The sequence below is a fragment of the Squalius cephalus genome (assembly GCF_949319135.1).
Source record: "Squalius cephalus genome assembly, chromosome: 11".
Taxonomy (NCBI): domain Eukaryota; kingdom Metazoa; phylum Chordata; class Actinopteri; order Cypriniformes; family Leuciscidae; genus Squalius; species Squalius cephalus.
Genome location: NC_137132.1, coordinates 14581519 through 14601714, shown reverse-complemented (window position 1 = coordinate 14601714; position 20196 = coordinate 14581519). Strand labels below are relative to the sequence as shown.

Here is a 20196-nt window from a genome sequence, read left to right as displayed (position 1 = left end):
AACAAAGCATTAATTCACTCCCTGTGAAGCTGTCAAGATATTTCACACGTAAAGAGGTTTGTACAGCTTATCAGGCTAAAGCATATTCTTACACAACAAATCAATGTTCTAGAGACACAAAGCATGTCTCCGCTGTTTAAGTCAACATATAACACATCTTTGTAAATTAAAATGCTATTTACATTTTTGAATCAGCCCCAAACATTCCTTCCTCTTGATTTTATCATGCAAAAACACAATGGTGCTTATGTAGAGAGGGAAAGGGAGAGAAAGTGAGGTTTCAGACTCAAACCGATGACCTTACACAACTTTCCTCATGTCTGACATCAAATCGAAGCCTCTCCCTTTTGCATAAGATCACTCATTTCTGTATGGCACAAGCCTGTAATTCTTATTGAACCATAAATACGATTCATTGCTTATAAAGCCTGCCACACACATACTTGGCTGTAAAGACTTGCCACACACATTTTACTTAGCTGGTATTCTGGACTGAGATCGTAACAATAGATACAACTGAGGAAAAACATTACAGCTGCGGTCTGGAAGCATTTAGCCAGCAGTTAGTGTTATGCTGGCAAAGTGTCATGCAAGACAATGCAGAGGCTCCCATCAGTTCTGTGTGCGGTTGTGTTTACTTGGGCAACGTATACATTCAGCAATTAGCTGTACTGCCAGAAGAATTACGTTTTGAATGCCATATTTTTAACTATACCACAACATCATCGTTTTCCAAAAGGAGACTCTTCAGGCATCAAATGATATGCCAGTGTTTTCCAAATAAATCCCCGTCTTTTGCATGGGTCAGGTGTGTTTTAGACCAGACTGCCTATGTTAATCAAAAACATGATTTGATTGGAAGATTTGGGCTTGCCAGCATTTTGCTGAAATAACAATATTCATGGCAAGTGGGTGGATGGATTAGGAAACTCAAATGACTTTAGACCTCTTGGCTCTATTTTCTCTAAGACAGACCTTACTAACTATGAACCTCAGTACTGAAATATCAGGGCATCTGCATCCCTTTCAGAAGAGATTCCGCAATAAACCAAAGGAAAAATCTTTAATCTAGCTTACACCTAACAAAACCGTTTCAAAACTGTTTTTAAAATATACTTTCAAAATTAAAAAGTGTTTTTTTATGGGTTTTTTTAGGGCTATGCAACGATTAATCGCGATTAATCGCATCCAAAATAAAAGTTTGTGTTTAGCCTACATAAAATGTGTGTACCATGTATAATTATTTTGTATATATTAATACACACACATGCATGTATATATTTGAGAAATATTTGTGTGTATTTATATATATATATACAAAATAATTATACACAGTACACTCATATATTATGTAAACACAAACTTTTATTTTGGATGCGATTAATCGCGATTAATTGTTCCACGGCCCTAGTTTTTTGTTTTGTTTTACAAATATCACAAATTATTAACACATAAATAGCAATATGTTTCTGAGGAGTCACACTACATCATGTTTTCTATCCTGAACAAACCTTGGCTTGTCATAAAAGGTCAAATGTTCTAATATTTTAAGGGATTTTAAGAGATATTTTCCTGCATGTTGGTTTCACTCACTCAAAAAAAATAAGCTGTTGAATGAACTTAATTTTACCTTGAATGAACCTTTCCTTAATTAAATTAAGGAAAGGTTTTCCACGAAATTGAATTACATTTTTCGAACAAAATCGAAGTAGTTTGAAATAATTTGTTGTAATCTTGTTGTATGAATTTAAATTAATTTAGTTATTCCTACTAGATAAAGTTTTGTCAGGTTAACTACATTTAGTTTTTGTCCTGCCTTAAATCACCAACATTATAATTTTAGCTAATTTGACTCTACGGTCACGTCTAATGATAGACACTACTAGTGTACAATTGAATTAAAGCCATTTTTATACATAGTAATATAATATTGAATATTACTTGTGCAGGACTGCGAGTGAGGTTTACACATAGTGTATACTGAGTGCCCACAGCCTGAACACGAGGTTTATAATAATAATAATAATTCGTTACATTTATATAGCGCTTTGAGGCGCTTTACATAGATGGGGGAATCTCCTCAACCACCACCAATGTGCAGCATCCACCTGGATGATGCGACGGCAGCCATATTGCGCCAGAACGCCCACCACACACCAGCTTAATGCACATATAGCATAATACTGAGCTCACAGCCTAAACACAGTCACCACTCTTCTGCATAATGGTAACCACAGAATTCAAAAACATTACAGAAATTACAGATCCTCTAAGTTTCTAACATAACTGAACATTAAACACTAACATTAACTAACAACATCTTTCCATTTACTGAAAAACACATAAAATAACACTTTTTCCCTAAATTGACCCTCTTAATGCAGTCCCTTGCAAAGCATGCTGGGAACTACAGATCCACTGCCCAGTTAGATGTCAACAACAATGATTCATGTAGTTTTCACACAAATGAATTAGGTTGATTGAACACAATTACATTAAGTTGTGACAATATTAAACAATCGTGTTACTTTTGCTTATTTTAATTAATTATTTTAACAAGAGGCCAAAATTCATTTTTTGAGTGACATCCGGTTAAGACGAACGAAAAATATTCATGTTGACTCAATTAAAAAAAATTTGGTAAACCAAATTTTTTTTAAATTACATTGATTACATTTAATGAAATTAAGCTGGAATCATTTCTATGAAGGGTTTTGTCGTTTATGCTCATTTTAATTAATGAAATTGAACAAAGAGCTAAAATCATATTTTTTGAGTGCTGGTCATTTTCCCCAGATTGTCATTTTCTCGCTAAGAAAGATAAAGACGGCGATAAAATGTTAAAGTAGAGAGAAAAACGAGGCGGGCGCGGTCTAGCCACCCGACCATCTCCTAAATTATCTGCCTCAACTATTTTCCATTTCAGAGTCATTTTATAATCTCCAGATTTCTTTTAATAATCATGGATGCTGTGAGTCCTCCTTATTGCCTTTTTCAGTGCTGGCCTTTCCTCGAAACTGCCACCAGACTTCCCATTTATAGGCACGGAGACTAGTGATTTTAGGAAGGAAAGAGAGAAAGAATGGACATCGGGACAGAGTGAGGAGGGAGGTCGGACTGTGTCGTGGGAACCGTGAGCCGAGTCTGGATTGCTAAACTTTACCCTCGAGAGAATTCACAACTGCTTTCAATTTAAGAAGGGGGTCACTCAAATTACAGTCCCCCCTTCCGCCAAAACCCAATCCATGGCCCCCCCCAAGGCCCAGCCCTCTCCACGCTCTAGAGAGCCAAAGCCATGACATCATCATCACCAGTGGCTTTCTCTAAGGCTGCCTCGCACCCCAGTGCACTCTTTCTTCTTCTCCTATCTCATTTATCATAAGCCAGTCTTTCCAGATTGTGACGTGTCTTTTCACTCTCTTTCTCTCGTGTCATTCTCTCTATCTCGTCTCTGTTTTCAGTCAGATGTGGTTTGTGTTGATCTTCTGCTGTTTTTCATTGTCTGTTGTCAGGCAGTAAAGACGTGGTGACAGGCCTGAGAGGTGCTGAGGGCTGCAGTGGTGAACTGATGCAGGGGTGAAAGGGCTTGTGAGTTTTATCAATTTAAACAACACCTCTAATGAACAAACTCACCATAGGTGAGAAAACCATAAAAGTGTTTTTACACCTCAACTAAAAAAATATCTATTAAGTTGGCTATAAGGTACACATGGCTATTCTTACAAATTAAAATATATTTTGTAAAAATGTGGCTGTTTACATTTTTATAACATATTTTATAGGTATATTCATATAGCGTGGCACAAAAAGTAATCAAGCTACACTTCAGATTTATATGATTTTGATAAAATTTTGTTCTTGTGTTCTCTCTTCAATCTCATGATTGATCTTTATGTTTACTTTCCTTAAATTGTACTTTTAAATCATTGATTGATAATTCAAACATTTTACGAATTTATATGTAATTGCCACCTCATAAAATAGTTTTGTTTTCCAGTGAGACCAGAATTATGGGTTTATGTCATATCTGTGTAACAGAGAAAAGAAGGTCCGAATATTATGGTGGCAGATACAGGACTTATTTGCTCAAACAACATGTATTTTGGATGTATCTCTTGCTTTCTTCTTGCTGCCAGTGTAGAATAATAGATCAGCTCAGATGGTGATCACAGTCGACCATTACAAACAATCAAATCAGATTCATCCATGCAGATGAGCAGTGCCGAAGCACAACTGATGTAAAAAATTAAATTAAAGCTACACTGTGTGATTTTTACCCCCATCTAGCGGTGAAATTGTATATGACTACCCAGTGAATATTAGTTTCTGTTCCTCTCAATTCCGAGGGCGTTTTAACTCCTACGGTGGCCGTATTATTCCAAGATTAACATGGCTTCCAGTTATCGACTTCATCCATGACAATAATAAACAATATGTCTAAAATGAATAAAACTACAGGACAGATGTCAGGAGGTAAACGTCACCCTTGGAATCGGCTATCCCAGCATAATCAGATTAGGCTAACCTTACAATGTGTACAAAGTAAAAGCAATTAAACATAACTAAAATTTACAGTGTCCTTTTTTTTATATAGCTTAAAAAATTGCGCCTTTAAAACTATTCATCACCTGTGATCCGTTGCAGCACAGATTTATGTTACAAGGTAAACAATACTTTTTCACCATTGACGCGAGGATGAAGTTATACTAGAGGTCGTTCTGGCGTTATGCACAACCATGCTATGGTTAGACAAGCAACTATAAAACTTCGAATTTACACAAATGAATTACAACAGGCTGAATTACCTGTCGAGAAGAAAGCAGGCAACCTCGGCGTCCGTTTTAAAATCTTTTCTCCTCATGAGCTCTTTCCATCTGGGAAAAGTTACTCCAATATTGACTATGGTCTTGCTGATTTGTCTGTCGCGTTGACGTTTTAATTCTCTCTTTCAAATGTGAGTACACACACACACACACACTTTCAAATCTGCCGGCACTCGCGAGCTCGCGAGTAATCTCCCCCTCGCATTCGTCACGGTGTCACTGAGTGAAAAACGCAAAAGGCGAAGCTTGAATTTACAGGTATGTCCCTCTTTGGCTAATGTAGTTTCAAGATGGAGGGGCAACATGGCGACCGGCATTCGAACCCCTCACCCGTATGTACTTTCAATGGCAGATTATAAACTTAAGAGAATACTTTATTACTTGAAAGAAGTAAATATACATTAATGAGCACATATATTTTTGAAAGAACTAAGTGTTTTTTGCTAAGAATCAACTAAAAAAGTTACACAGTGTAGCTTTAAATTAAAAATAAAACTCTGCAGGTTGCATGCAATTTTATTTTTCAACCACAGATGGCGATAGAGAGGCCAAAGTTCCATGGTGCACCTTTAAGAAAAGAAATTACATGCAAATGGCGGAGACCGGAAACGCACGCTCATGCGAATTTCACTGCATTCCAAAGTTCATGTTTTGTGCGCTTTGAACTGCGAATTCGTATCCCTTGTGAACAATAGAAGAATGAAACATCACGATGTAAAGAACGTAAAATATGAAGCTGTGGTGCTGGTTTGAAACATTACAGTAAACCATTGAGCATGACATGATATCACAATCATGTCCAAAGTAATTTTGCATGCTCAAAGTCTACGGTTTTGGTTCATGTCTATAGTTGACAAAATGAAGATACATGTACGCATTAATAAATGAGTCTTTCTCTTCCTGGAAATTGGAGCAAAAATATTGATGACTCATCCTGCGCTTGTGGGTGTACCCAATGTTTTTTGTCCAATCAAAAGCTCTCTAGAATGAGAATGTTCCTCCTTCTAGCAAGCAAGTAAAAAAAGTAAAATAGCAGTAAATATTTATATTTAACAGTTACTTGCAGACAAAAGTAAATTGGCTTTGCAGTCTGTTTGGAAATGTCTGTCTTCAGAAATCTCAATAAACTTGAGTCAAGAAGATTGTGCGTTTGGGTCCATTAGGAGGCTTGGCGCTCTCACATTCATGGAATGCCGAGCATCCATGCAGTTAGTCGGGCAGCTGGCGTGATGGGTGAGGAGGGAGGAGAAAGGAGGGGTGTCACACTAAATAAGCACAATTACACTTACGCGGGATGGAAACCAGATGACCACGGGCACTGACAACATGCAGGGGTTACATAGGCCAAGGCTCAGATACACACTTAAACACAAAAGGCCCTTACAACATCCTGGAGCCCTGCAGTAGACGAATGGGGAGGCTTGCAGGCACTCTGTAAACACAGTGCGTTTCCCACACTGCACTTTCGTGATCTAAGTGTGAGCCATGACCCCCTCATTCCTCCCACTTCAGGTTTTCCAAAACACCTCCCATCAAGACCTTTTCACTTTTTCAGTGTGATTTGTATTGAACCCAGTCTAGTTGGTTTGTTCCTAGTAAACTTGTAGTACTCGACACAAAGGCTTTGTAGTAAGTTTGCCATGTTAGGGAGACTTTTTGTCATGTTCTCCTACCTTCCTTTTTTTTTCCTGTTCTGTGTGAGCGGAGGGGGTGATTTTACATGACTGGGAAATGAGCTAATCGCTCGGTCTTTATGACCTAATTTCAGAGCTCTCAGCTTGCTGAGACAAAGACAGAAACTACATTCCAAATGCTGCTCTGTGCGTGAGAATTTCTCTCTCGAAAAATTCAGGAAGATCATAAATTAGGTTCACCGTGCCCGTACCTCATACAGCAATAACTCTGACGTTTTTGCCATTTACAAACATGAAGAGTACTAAAGAGTATAAGACTTTAAAAACATATTGTGATACTAGATTCTAAGGGGATTACTGTATGTCACTGAAGTGCTCATGTCTGTGACTCCCTAGAGTAAAATATTAACTTGAGTATCTAAAATACACTTTCATTATTGGAGTGAGATACATGTGATATTAATTAAAACAAGACCAAAATAATGCAGTAGTTTGCGCTTCTTTGTGTTCCTAGACTTTGCCTATATCAAATCCACCATCGCCCCCTAGTGGTTAGTCAAATGTGAATTTGAATGACCACTAGGGGGCTAGATGTTTTTTGTGTGTGCGTGTTCTCTTGCTCCAGCAATATTTTTTAAGAGTAAATTTAAATTTTGAAAGTCCATTTCGGATTCTGGTACATATTTTAAATTCTTACATTTATTGAACATTTACATGGCTCTATAGCAGAGAATGTTGTCATAAGAGTAACTTGCTGTTTATATAGGCCTACACTGATTTAAGAACACCTTTTATTAAAAAAATTAAATACTATCAATAATAAAAAAGGCTTTTTAGCTGTAAACAATTAAACAATTCAGGAAAAAGATTCAATGGAAAAGGTAATGTACATAAAAACACACAGGCGAAAAAAACATCACACGTGACAACCTAGCCCTGACATTCATGAAAAATACCTCTGTCATGACCTTCCGGGTTTAATCTACCTTCATTATCTAGTTAACTCTTGCCCTAATGGTTTAATTGTGTCCGTGTGTTTACACAGAAGCTATTAAAGAATGGCAGTGGAATTTAGCTTGGAGGGAGGGACAATAAACTTGAAACAAAACAAAACATGAATAAATTTATCTTTATTGTTAAAGATTTGAAAATAACAATGTTTAAAAAAAAAAAAGGTATAGGCTGGTATGAATTAAAGAGTTACAGGTCAGTTAAAAGGCATTCAGTTGTAAGCAAGCATCATCAAAAGTCTGAAGTTGCTACACATATATTTTGACTTCCATAGAATCATTCTCACTAATGAAATCTAGAGATAAAATGTGCAATGAGTGTTATAAGCCAATAAAAAATAAAATCATCAATTAATTATACTGACATAAACATGTAAGAGAAGTCAAAACAGTTTATGGGAAACCACTCCATTATTAATCATATTCTTTGTCATTATGGTTGTGATAAATATATCCCTGAAAGCTGATTAACTTCATGTGTATAATAACCATAAAAAGTGACAGAAGACAAAGAAGGTAACAGAAGCATTTCAACCAACTCACCGAAGTATAGTACAATATCTCCCACTTTTACAATTAAACAAAAAGTGTAGAATATCCCATTTAAAAAACCATGAAACGTACACGCTATTCTAAACTGGTTCCTCATATGTGTGAGAAATTTGCACTTGTTTGCATATTGCCTGTGTGTATTGATATGTATGTATTATGTTCTTGTGTTGATAATTTGGAACATCTCACAAAATGTACTCAAATTGGAACTTTAATTCTCAGTGGTTTTAATTGATCTGAATGTTGGAGTGTCATGAGATGGGAGTTTGTACCAGACACTGAAAGGCATCCGGCTTTAGTTCGAAACCACTTTGGGCATCTTCTCATAAGACACCTGCTCATCTTCAGGCAGTAACTCCTCCTTATCATCCAATATGATGAACCTATTTCGGGAGTTTCTGCGCACTGCGATCAGGATCAAACCTACCAGAAGTAGGGCAGACATGATGGCCAGGGTGGCCACTAGGAAGAAGGCTGGAAGAGACACAAGATATGTCAAATTTTGGGCACTAAGTGTAAACAGCAATAGATGCTATTTACATTAAGTGTAAATAGCAACAAAAAGTAATTTCATTGCACAAAGTGTTAATAGTTTTTAGAGAGTGGCAGATACTATTTGCACCTCAGTGTATATGATTATATTTATTAAAATCATAAATTGATGCTACCTTATCGGGACCTAAAGCCCTCCTTTACACCTACCTCTAACCCTATCGGTTAAACATTTATTCCCACTATTAAATACACGTTAGGCACTTTATTTTCACTTTTCGAATATTTTCTTAATTTTTTGTTTACAATAAATGCTACTCTGAGCTGATTTGTGATGGGAAAAGGAAGAATGAGTTTGGTAAAAGGCGGATTCGAACTCGGGTCGGTCACGTCAAAAGCAAACGCCACCCGCCTTACTCTTAACACCACTGATCCTGTTATGGGTGGGATTTATCTGGCTCAAACAGACAATAGTGAGCGGAGTTTGTGTAAATAGCCTCTACCAACAAGGTACCTGGTGTAAATAGACACTTTGTACATTTTGCAGGTAAAATATGCAATATGAATAAAAATAGGCAAAAACCAATAAATAATATAAAAATGTATTAAAGTTAATAAAATGAGTCTGTCCAGTACATGCATTACACATAATACTTACAATAAATATATGAACATTTTAGGGTTGGTATGATTTTTTTGGTACAAATGCTGCCATTTGATCAAAAACAGTAAAAATAGTAATATTGTGAAATATTGTTACAATTTTAAATAACCGTTTTTGCCTCTGATGGCAAACCTGTATTGTCAGCTTCTGTCTTCAGTGTCACATGATCCTTCAGAAATCATTCTAATATGATTTGCTGCTCAAGAAACATTTCTTATCACGCATTCCTTATGCTGCTTCGTATTTTTATTTGTATTTATTTGAATTAGAAATATGTGTATGTAAATTATAATTAATTCATATATATAATTTAATTGAACTAATTATGATAATTAATTAAAATCATTTTAAGTACTTTCAGGTGTTCAACAATGCCTCACCTGGAGTCCAGCGGCCACGTTTGTGATGTCCATGTTCATCCATCCTCCCTATATAAAGGAAGCACAACAACATAAGCCACCAGCAAAGAAAAGGCAAATACATACAACAGGAAGCAGAATTTCTGTACTCTTACCCTCTTTCCCGTGGCAAGCTGACATGCACTCTTCCGCACTACCATAACGGTTTAGGTTTCCCTGGCAGCCTCCATAGATGAAGGTCTTACAAGACTGAGTGCTGGCCTCAAAGTAATACATAAGGAAGCTTGCACGGCATGGGCCGGACTCGGATGGCACAGCACAGGCTTCTGTATTGAGTTACAGGAGGAAGAATGATAAGTTAATGTTTTTTTCTGGTTTATATATATATATATATATATATATATATATATATATATATATATATAAATTAAAGGAAAACCAACAAATACAAAAACAAAGAAAAGAAAATAACTTTTCTGGAAAATTATTTGCTAATGTATTAATGGTAAATATTGCTATATTTAATTTATAACAGGAGATTTGGCCAAATGACTGAAGAGTGGCCAGGGCAGCAGGAACAGACAATGACAAATTAGAAACAAAGTAGTAAAATATTACCTTATATAAAAGGAACTTTTAACTCAAATTTATTTTTAACTCTGGCTGTTATACAAGATCGAAGGGCGAAAGAAAGAGGTTTAATGGCAACTGCAAATAAAAGAGGGCTTAAGGGACATCCTTGACTCGTAGAGCGAAATAATCAGATTGAATGTTGTTTGTCCTTACTGAGACCATTGGGGAACTTAATCCATGAAATAAACTTTATAAAATAAATAATTCCAATCCACTCTATCAAACGCTTTCCCTGCATTCAATGAAATCAATGCTTCCTCAGTATTAGCATGAGAGGGATTGTAAATTTTATTAAAAAGCTAACTGAGATTAGAAAATGAGGGACGATTCCTAATAAATCCTGTTTGGTCTAATGAAATAATAGATAAAAAAGCCAGCAGTTTTGATAAAAGTTTGAAATCTACATTTAGCAAACTAATCGGATGGAAAGAAGTACAGTCCAATGGGTACTTGTCTTTTTTTTTCAAAAGAAGTGAAATAGAGGCCTGATTGAGAGTCTAAGGGAAAGGCCTTTTTTGAGAGATTCATTAAATATATCCAATAACAGGGGGAAACGTTTCTGCCAAAACACTTTATAGAACTCAACCGGGTACCCATCTGGTCCTGGAATTTTCCCAGACTGTAAGGAAGAAACAGCTGCATAAAGATCTTCAAAACTAATTGGCTCAACTAATTCCTCCGAAGACGACTGTTCAAGCTATTGAAAAAGTCATCAAAGCTGGAAGAGTTAGAAGTCAGTTCAGATGAGTACAAGGACATGTACAATTCTTTGAATACAGAATTAATCTTTAAAGGATTGGTAGTAATACCGGAGTCAGTTTGGATCTGAGGGATTTGATTGGAAGAAGCTGCCTTGCGTAACTGGTGTGCAAGCAGTCTACTAGCTTTATCGCCATGTTCAAAATAGGTAGACCTTGTTCTAGGCAGAAGTTCAGTGGTGCGCTGAGTCATAAGAATATCAAACTCTGATTGTAAAGACAGGCGCTCTATATATCTGGGGACGGGGATGTGGCATATAAATTATCAAGCTGAGATATTCACTTTGCCAATGTAGAAAACTTTTCAATCTCAGTTTTCTCTCGTACATGAAATGATTCCCCCCCAAATATCGGCTTTAAGACTTTCCCACAAAACAGCAGCAGAGACATCTGGAGTTTTGTTCACACTAATAAAAAAAACCAATTTGATGAGAAATATATTGTTGTTTTACACCACCATCGGGTGCATGACTTAATAAAGCTTTTCAAAATGAATGTTCAAACAAACTGGAGCATGGTCAGCATACAATAGCTTCATATCTGCAGTCAGCCACATTTTGAAGAAGTCTGTTGTCCACCAAAAAATAATCAACACGTGTGAAAGTATGATAAACGTGGTAGAAAAAAAACAATATTGCCGGCTAGAGGGATTGTGATTGAGAAATCAGACAGAGAATTCTTTCCTAAATAATTGGATTACTTTAGAGGATTCTGACAAAGGAGAAAAGTAAAAACGATCCAGCTGTGGGTTAAGCCAGCAATTAAAGTCGCCTCAAAGAATTAGGTAAAGGGAGGATAAATCTGAATGTCTTTGAAAAGAAATGTTTGAAAAAAGATTTGTCATCCCAGTTAGGGGCATAAACATTAGCTACAACAATATTTACATTATAAATTTGCCCGGTTACGATGACAAATCTACCTGAGGAATCAGAGAGCACCTTCGAGTGTACAAATGGAATAGCTTTATGTAGGAGAATAGCAGGAAATGAAGATTGGAACATTTGCCCCATGTTGGGTCTCCTGTACATAGGCTATGGGAGCATCTAAACGGGACAGATGATGTAGTACTTTGCTTCATTTAATAGGATTATTAAGACCTTTACAATTAAAACTAACAAATTTATAAAATCACCCCAATTGGACAATGGTGACGATCTAGGATGAGACATGAGTCATATCATAAAACAAAATGTTAATCAGCTAAGGAGTAAGATATGCCAACCTAGGTGACAACATGGAACAGAATTTTAAAATAAAAAACATATGACTGCAAAACAAAACTTAAACTTACATCTGAAACAACCCCATGTACGTGCCCCACGACATACCGCCCCCCCCCCACGGGCTGAAGCACCTCCCCAAATGAGATGTGTGCAAAATAGTTGCTCTAAGAGCTCACAGAACCAGCGTACGAGGAATTACGACATATCCTAAAAACAAGAACATTGTGCATATGTCCTAAAATATAGTTATAAAAAGGCTGCCAAAGTCATCAAACTTTTCTTTTTAAGAGAAAAAATCTAATTAATGACAAAAAGAAAGAAAGAGATTACGTCATAATTCATTATTTCAGAGAAATTAAAAAAAATGTCAGGTCGGATAGCTCGCAGTCAAACAGCCTATTCAACACCTTTCTTAATGTTTTTTTCAAACAAAGTCTAAAGCCAGATTGGGATCATCAAACTTTTGCACATCGCCTCGGGATGAGGTAATCTGTAAAGTTGCTGGGAAACAATGCACAAATGTGACATTCCTACAAAAGTGGAGTTCTTTTTCCACTGGTGCAAAAGCAGCCCGTTTCTTTGCCACTGACAGAGCGAAGTCAGGGAAAATGGAAAGCTTCTTTCAATCGAAAAGAAGTCGCAGAATTTGGTTTCGGACTTGAAAGCTGCAGACCTTGATAATGAGTGGACGAGGAGGTTTTCCTGCGGCAGGCTTTTCTCGAAGTGATCAGTGAGCTCGATCAAGCACCAGCTGGCTGTCGAGTCCCAATAACTCCTGAAGAAGTTACGCTGTGAATTCGGTGGCTCGCGAGCCCTCGGATCCCTCAGGTAAGCCCACCAGACGAATATTGTTTGATCGCCAGGTCTTCGCACTTTTTGGAAAGACTTTCCACCTGAGCAGTCAGCTTGTTAAAGGGATACTTCACCGATTAGCATTAAGCTTTGTATCAATAGAAACCCAGTAGTGTTTTCGAAATGACCGTGCTTCCCTTCCTCATGTCCCCCTGAGACGAGAGATTTCTGTATTGTGTGTCTGGAAAAAAACGCAAAAAGCGTAATTTTGCATCATCGGAGGCTTTTTTGGCCAGAGGCGAGAGACTACAGCCAGTAGTGGGAGTTAGTTCCGCATGTTTTCAACCCGCCCATAGGGGGATCTCACGATAAAACGCTGTCTTTTCAGTTTCGAGTCAACTAGTAGCCTAGTTGTATCATTTCTTCCAATACTGCCCTCTGTAACCGGTAGGCGTGGCTTAGGAGTGGTCTCGTAGGGCAGCGAAGCAAGTGCATTCTGGGAGTTGTTGTCTTTCATCCACATGAGTCAAAAAAAAATTTTCTGGCTTTTCTCTAGAAGGCACCAACTTCTAAAATAATTTCACATTTCTACTACATAAATGACCCAGTTTAAATACACATTCATCTTTCAAGCGGTGAAATATCCCTTTAACATTTGCTTGTAGATCGTCCAATTGGTTGCTTTGGTTATTAGCAGCCCGTTCAAGGCTCGTAAGCGTCTCTCAAACGGCTCCAGAACTGCAGGTATCTCTCTTTTTACAGAGTCAGAATCAATTGAGTTTAAGTTGCTTATAATGTCTAAACGCATTTTCTCCATCTTTTCCCTTATGCTAGACAACAAATCTTCGTTTACGTCCAATACCCACTCAGGAGATACTCGATGCTTCGATGCGCGGCATTTCGCTGAGTCCAATTTAGCTGCTTTGCCAGCCATCATGAGTATTGCAAGGAATTTGTTTAACCACAGCTCAATAAAGCCCGGATCAATACAAGGAGCACTAATAAAAAAAATCACTTATTCCCAAATCCGAGGAGCCACCGCAAAACACGTCTCACATGCTCACTCCTCCGCAACTAATGTGTTATGAACATTCACTATTCCATCACTAGTGATACGTTTGAAATGGAGAAATTCAGGACAGCTGATTTATAATCTGACAGAACCTTTTGCAATTTTACCTTCAAAGCTGGGGATGCTGTTAGGGATAGGAGTAGAGGGAACGACAGCTGCCTTCTGGTTGCTGGGAATGAGCCTCACTGGGATGCAAACACATAGTTATAATTTTATAGGGATTTATAGGGATGAAGGCTGATCAGGAAATTAATAGCCGCACACAATAGTACCTGTGCAGGTCGTCATGCATGTTTCCTCAGTTTCATAATTGTTCTGGTTGCCACCGCAGCCTCCATAGGTGAAAGGTTGACAGGTGCCATTGTTGTAGTGATAGCGTCTAATGGAGGCTCTGCAGAGTCCGGTCTTTGCGTCAGCCAGACACTTGTCTGATACGGCAAGACAGATGGTAAGAAGACGCTAGAACCAATGGTGTACAACTGTACTCTACTCAAAGATGTGGACAAAACCACTACAAACTCATTTACTTAGTAACATAGTACATAGTAAACAAAAACTATAAAATACCTTGGAAGTCCTCTAGTGTCATCTCTGGAATAGCCTTGGGTTCAACATCTGAGGAGGACGACACAGAATACTTAAGTACAAAGTTTTATTTGTTACATGTATACCTGGTAAAATGGAAACTAAACTAAAAACAAATGTCTATTGTTTCCATTTTCAAGTGAATACGGTCTCAGTATTAATTTTAATTGTAAATTATTAGTACTCAAGACTAATTGGTGTGCTAATTGACAACACTTTGTAGTAAATGCATGTGTAAATAGCTGACGGGAACCAAAGCAAAGAAATGTTTAGAGTAATAAAATGTGGATAGGAAACATGTTGTTTTGTTTTGTGAATGATTACTGGGTCCTGGACATCCCAGGCCCTCTTTTAATTCATTACAAAAGGACAAATTAATGCGTTTTAATATATATTATTAGTTGAGCACAGTTGTTGAGATACAATTTGAGCTAACTGTTTACTATTACAAAATGTTTATTACAAAATCAGTGTTTCAAAACTGCCATGTCATAATCGCATATATCTCTGAGAACTGTCTGGTGTCATTGGGGCATCTGGATTTTGATGTAGATATGAAGATGGATTTGATTACCATTGTTGTTCTCAGGTATGGACATTCTGCTGCGTTGAGCGACAGAACGGGAGTCTGTAAGCACAGAACCTGAGGAGAGGAGAAAGACAATTTAAATTACTGTGCTATATTTATGAACAAGAGACATACACTACCGTTCAAAGGTTTGGTGCCATTAAGATTTTGTATTGTTTTTGAAAAAAGTCTCTTATACTCACCAAGACAGTAACAACAGTAATATTGTGAAATATTATTACAATTTAAAATAACAGTTTTCGGTTTCAACATATTTTAAAATGTAATTTATTCCTGTGATGAAAATCTGAATTTTCAGCATTACTTCATTCTTCAGTGTCACATGATCCTTGAGAAATAATTTGAATATGTTAATTGGCTGCTCAAGAAACATTTCTTATTATCATCTATGTTGAAAATAGTTGTGCTGCTTGATATTTTTGTGGAAACCACGATCATTTTTTTCAGGATGTAAAGAAGAACAGCATTTCTTTGCAGCATTTTCTCAGCATAAATGGTTTGTAAGATTATAAATGTCTTTACTGTCACTTCCGACCAATTTAATGCATTCTTGCTGATTAAGAGAATCATTTTCTTTATAAAAAATGACTGACAACAAATGTTTGAACGGTAGTGTAATTCAGTAACGAAGTACCAAACTAAACTCAACTTTGCCATGGGGAAAATTCATAGAAAGGAATGTTCTATAAAAATATATTAGTTGCACAATCCGCATCACACCCACACACAAACACAGGGCCACACACATACAAACACGCACAATATCGTTGCATAACACAAAACAGCCCAGAATGTTGTAAATAAAATTCTTTGTATGATTTCCTGATGACAATAATAGGATCTTAGCATCTCTATTGAAAGCAGATGGCATCTTTTTCCTTCTAAGTCATCATAACTCAACAAAATGTGGTAATTCCACAGATCACAAAGGGTCACTCGGATAAAGCAGGCACAAAGCACAATGAGCCCATAAAGAACATTAAAAAGCCTTTCCTTTCCTCTTTCCTACCCCCAGTCTTAGTGAATATGTGAAGATAGATCACTCATTCAAATGCAATTCCTGTAAAAGAGGGAAGAGGTAAAAGAAAAAAAACATGGTGACAACTAACGTGTTTGTCATGTCCTTGTTGAGAACAGGTAATTCAACCGGTTATTCAACAACCCAGAGTAAGATGAAACCAGAGTGTCCATTTGTTAAGAGATTCAGCATAAACCCACTCAAACTCACTGAAGTTGTTCTGTGTCTCACCAAAATGTGAAAACAAACTGACTCTGAGCCTGTAAAATTAGGGTAAGGTCTACACTTTGCTTTGAGAATAACTTAATAATACAGGCCCCATGACAAGTTACCTGGCTGAACTCTACTACAGATTACTACTAAATGCAAGTCAACTCAACAACATTGAAATATAGCAGGACATAAACCAACTCAGCACATAGCCAACCACAAACTACAATGTGGGTACTTGATTTGTGCCCTCTCACTGGAGAAAGGCTGTAATAAAAGTTGTATGGTTTTCCAAAGCTCATATTTTGGTCTCCTTGTCGAAACCTCTGTTTTCACCACCACAGACATGCCAAATCATAGACTGATATGCTCTAAAACTGTTCCAAGTGACTTTTACATTGATTGTAATGGGATACATTCCAAAACTGGGCCTCACATACCAGTGTGTCAAGATTTAAACTCCAAAAACTCAATAAAACTGAATGTTTTTCTTTCAATACACTACATTTCTCTGCATTTCCTCTGGAGGCCAAATGCAAACATTACCTTGATGCAAATGGTAGCTGCCCTCAAATCCAGGATGTGTTTCTTGATTTGCATTGATTTAGCCACATTTTTTGGGATACTACACCCTAACTAGACTGCTGACACACTTAAATATTAGTGATCCAAAATGTTCCAGTCCTTTTATAATGGCTCCAGTGGTTAAAGTAGAGATTAAACAACTACATGGATCCTTTAAATCATAATGTACTGGCATCAACTGTGTGCTTCAATTTTAATACAATTACTCAACATAAAACCACACTTTAAAGATTCCCTTTGTCCATCATAAAAGCCTATGTTTTGTCACTGAACTTCACTAGACTAAATACACATTACACACAGTACAGTCATCTCAGCTTTAATGCCTAAACAATGACGAATACCATGTGAAGGGCGTGACGCAAAAGCTCATCTCTAAAGCAGGAAGTCCAAAACAGTAGATAGCAAGTAAGTTAATTAATGTTTTGGCACTTCACAGATTGATTTTCACACTGCCATTCAAATGCTTTTTTTGTTGTAAAAGAAACTAATAATTTTATTCAGGGAAGGTGCATTAAATTTATCCAAAAAAAATATATAAAGCACCACAACTGTTTTCAACATATAATAATAAGTAATGTTTCCTATTAATATTAGCATATTAGAATGATTTCTAAAGGATCATGTGGCACTGAAGACTGGAGTAATGGCTAGTAATTTCAAAACAGTAATTTACATTGTAATCATATTTCACAATATCACTATTTTCCACAAACATTAAATAAACCGTAACAGTAGTGTATGTGAAGCTACGAAAACAGATTATAACAGAGGGGAGAGAGTTGCACAAGGTCAGTATCTCAAAGTATATCCATCACAATTACGTTTGGGATTATAGATTATAAAGAGACATTAGGGGCAATAAACCTTTTACAAAATAAAGGTTTGCATAACACTGAAAATGTAACTGAAAAAAAATTGCCTGATATTTACCTGTCACCCCACTACAGGATGCCTCACAGTCCTCCTGGGTATTAAAGTTATTATCGTTGCCATCACAGCCGCCATAGATAAACTGCTTGCAGGACTGATTGGTAACATCATAATAGAATCGGGGGAAAGCAGCGCGGCATTTTCCCACTGCACTTGGGAGAAGACAGTGATCTAAAAAGACAGAAGAAAAGGAATGGTCTCAAAGTAGTGAACATGTACTGACTGTCCTAACTGTAGAAAATGTACTTCTCAGATTTCAACAGGCATAATAATGTGGCATAATGCATTTGGCCATTATATTATTGCAGACCTCTGACCACACTTTGTCACTTGTTGCAACATATAGCTACTGTGATACCAAAGTGAATATGTCATCTGTAGGGGTATTGTGATGTCTGTGTGTCTTTACCCTCCCTTACGCTATTAAAGACTTTTGTTGACAGTGCTGGGTTGTAAAACCTGAAGTACGGGTTGGTCAGGTGCAGGCCACTGGACAACAATGCTGCAACACTACTTGGAAAAGGGAAGGGTTTCTAAACAGCATTTTTCTTTGTTTTTCTTGGGGTTAGGTTTATTTCAAACTTTAGCCTAACTATGAACATGATCATAGATACATATTAACAAATTCTCCATGAATAGACATTACAATATTACTTATCCTCATGTATTATCCATGAAATGCTAAACCTTCCCTTTTATTGTACATTACATAAGGTAGCATATATCCTAGCCAAACAAGTTACTACATGAACTAATGATATAATAACAACAGACTAAATTGGCATAATCTTGTATTGCTAAGTCTTTAAAAAGCAGTAAAGAAATTTCGTTTTCAAATATTCTTAATATTTGAAAAACGTTTCGGTATAGTGTAACCAACATGGAGAAAGCCATTGTATTGTCATGTGACAAAATAACAAACAAAAAGAACTGTGTAAAGGTTAAACATCTGACATATTTTGACCTTTTTATGAAAAGGCACATTTTGTCCAGGTCAAGTTAAAAAATATCTTTGAGAAAAGTTTTGAAAATAAGTTTTGCTACATTAACGTGTATTAATTTCTCTCTTTTTTTGAAAATATATATATTACAAAACATTATGACACCAATTGAAAACTTAAACTTACCCTAATTTACATGCAATTACAAATAACATGTTAATTTTTACATAGTTTACGCAACAAAAAAAAAAACCATAGTAGTCACATATTCATTTATAGTAGGTTAATAATAGCTCAAATAAGTAGGCATATATTAATTATGCCATTTTATCGTTAATTTTGGTTTTTAAGACAATTCTATTTTGCCTGGTAAATATTACCTGTGTTTACAGAGCGAACATCAGCCTCGTTTTGGGGGTTTTGGTCCTGGATCTTGCGGTACACCTTGAACTGTGTGCTCTGGGTCAAAACACACACGTCTTTGCCGTCTTTCAAACAGTTGACCAGGCGACATTCTGCTCTGCCGTCCGCAGGAGTCCCGATCAGAGCGATCTGGCAGTCTTCTCTCTCACAGCAAGCATTCTGGCACTGCTCTTTGTCCGAGATCTCCGGCAGGTAAGCCAGGTAAGCCGCGCCGTTATCAAATGAGCTCAAATCTAGACCCTGCTCGACGTCCGTGTCTGGGTCCCACTCACACGCGTTTAGAAACGCCAGACAACAGAGAAAACCAACGATGGAGGCTGTGAAACGCACCTGAGCCATTCTTCACTTCCTGTGTAACGTTACCTGTCCTAGCTGTTCTCGTTTATGACCGCGACTCGAATAAAGTTAGACAAGCTCTATAATCACCATACCTATTAAACCAAACTCGATTCTTTAACTGTGTCGTTTGTGTGTACGTAGGCTACGCAGCAGGTGTCCGTCTTCTCTTCAGGGAAATATTGCAACCAACCAACAACAACTTCCTCTTAAGTGACGTCACACTGTTTGTCTTTCAAAAGATCCTCATAAAGCGCCACAGAAGTCACAGAACCGCTGAGGCGAGCTAAACTCAAATCATTTCCTTAAATTAATGTATTATTGATGATGGATTGGAATCAGTGGCGGCTGCTGGTCTTTCAAAGAGGGGAAGCTCATTTTCGGCCTACATCATAAAAATTGTCCATTTATTTACGTAAAGTTAGGCCTAAATTCGTCGTTCCTTTTCAAGAAAATGCTCTGTAACCCTGTACCAACTAGGCGTCTTTTCCAGTGACTTGACCAGTGTCCTCTCAATGGCCAGCAGAGTTAGGTATAATTGTATAAATGTAATAATATAATAAA

The 20196-nt window shown here is 37.0% G+C and overlaps 1 protein-coding gene across 2 annotated transcripts; it reads right to left on the bottom strand.

The window, feature by feature from the left end:
• Positions 1-7633: 7633 nt before the first annotated feature.
• spint2 (serine peptidase inhibitor, Kunitz type, 2) lies at positions 7634-19850 on the bottom strand. Of its 2 annotated transcripts, none has more exons than XM_079885799.1 (9): positions 19254-19850; positions 17933-18103; positions 15172-15240; positions 14580-14627; positions 14285-14440; positions 14120-14197; positions 9690-9860; positions 9556-9603; positions 7634-8493 (listed from the first exon to the last, which is right to left on the bottom strand). In XM_079885799.1, the coding sequence occupies exons 1-9, from the start codon at positions 19633-19635 to the stop codon at positions 8315-8317; spliced, it is 1302 nt and encodes a 433-aa protein (XP_079741925.1). In that variant the 5' UTR covers positions 19636-19850; the 3' UTR covers positions 7634-8314. The 2 variants fall into 2 exon arrangements, with proteins under 2 accessions (XP_079741925.1, XP_079741926.1); XM_079885800.1 differs by having other exon boundaries at positions 15172-15225; positions 19254-19835.
• Positions 19851-20196: the final 346 nt, after the last annotated feature.

Bases quoted from the DNA above. Each gene is read 5' to 3' on its own strand.
- spint2 (XM_079885799.1), bottom strand. From the start codon at position 19,635: ATGGCTCAGGTGCGTTTCACAGCCTCCATCGTTGGTTTTCTCTGTTGT. The intron at 18,104-19,253 runs GTAATATTTACC...CTGTCTTTTTAG, and splicing joins TGTTCGCTCTGTAAACACAG to ATCACTGTCTTCTCCCAAGT. The intron at 14,198-14,284 runs GTACTATTGTGT...TTTGCATCCCAG, and splicing joins ATGCATGACGACCTGCACAG to TGAGGCTCATTCCCAGCAAC.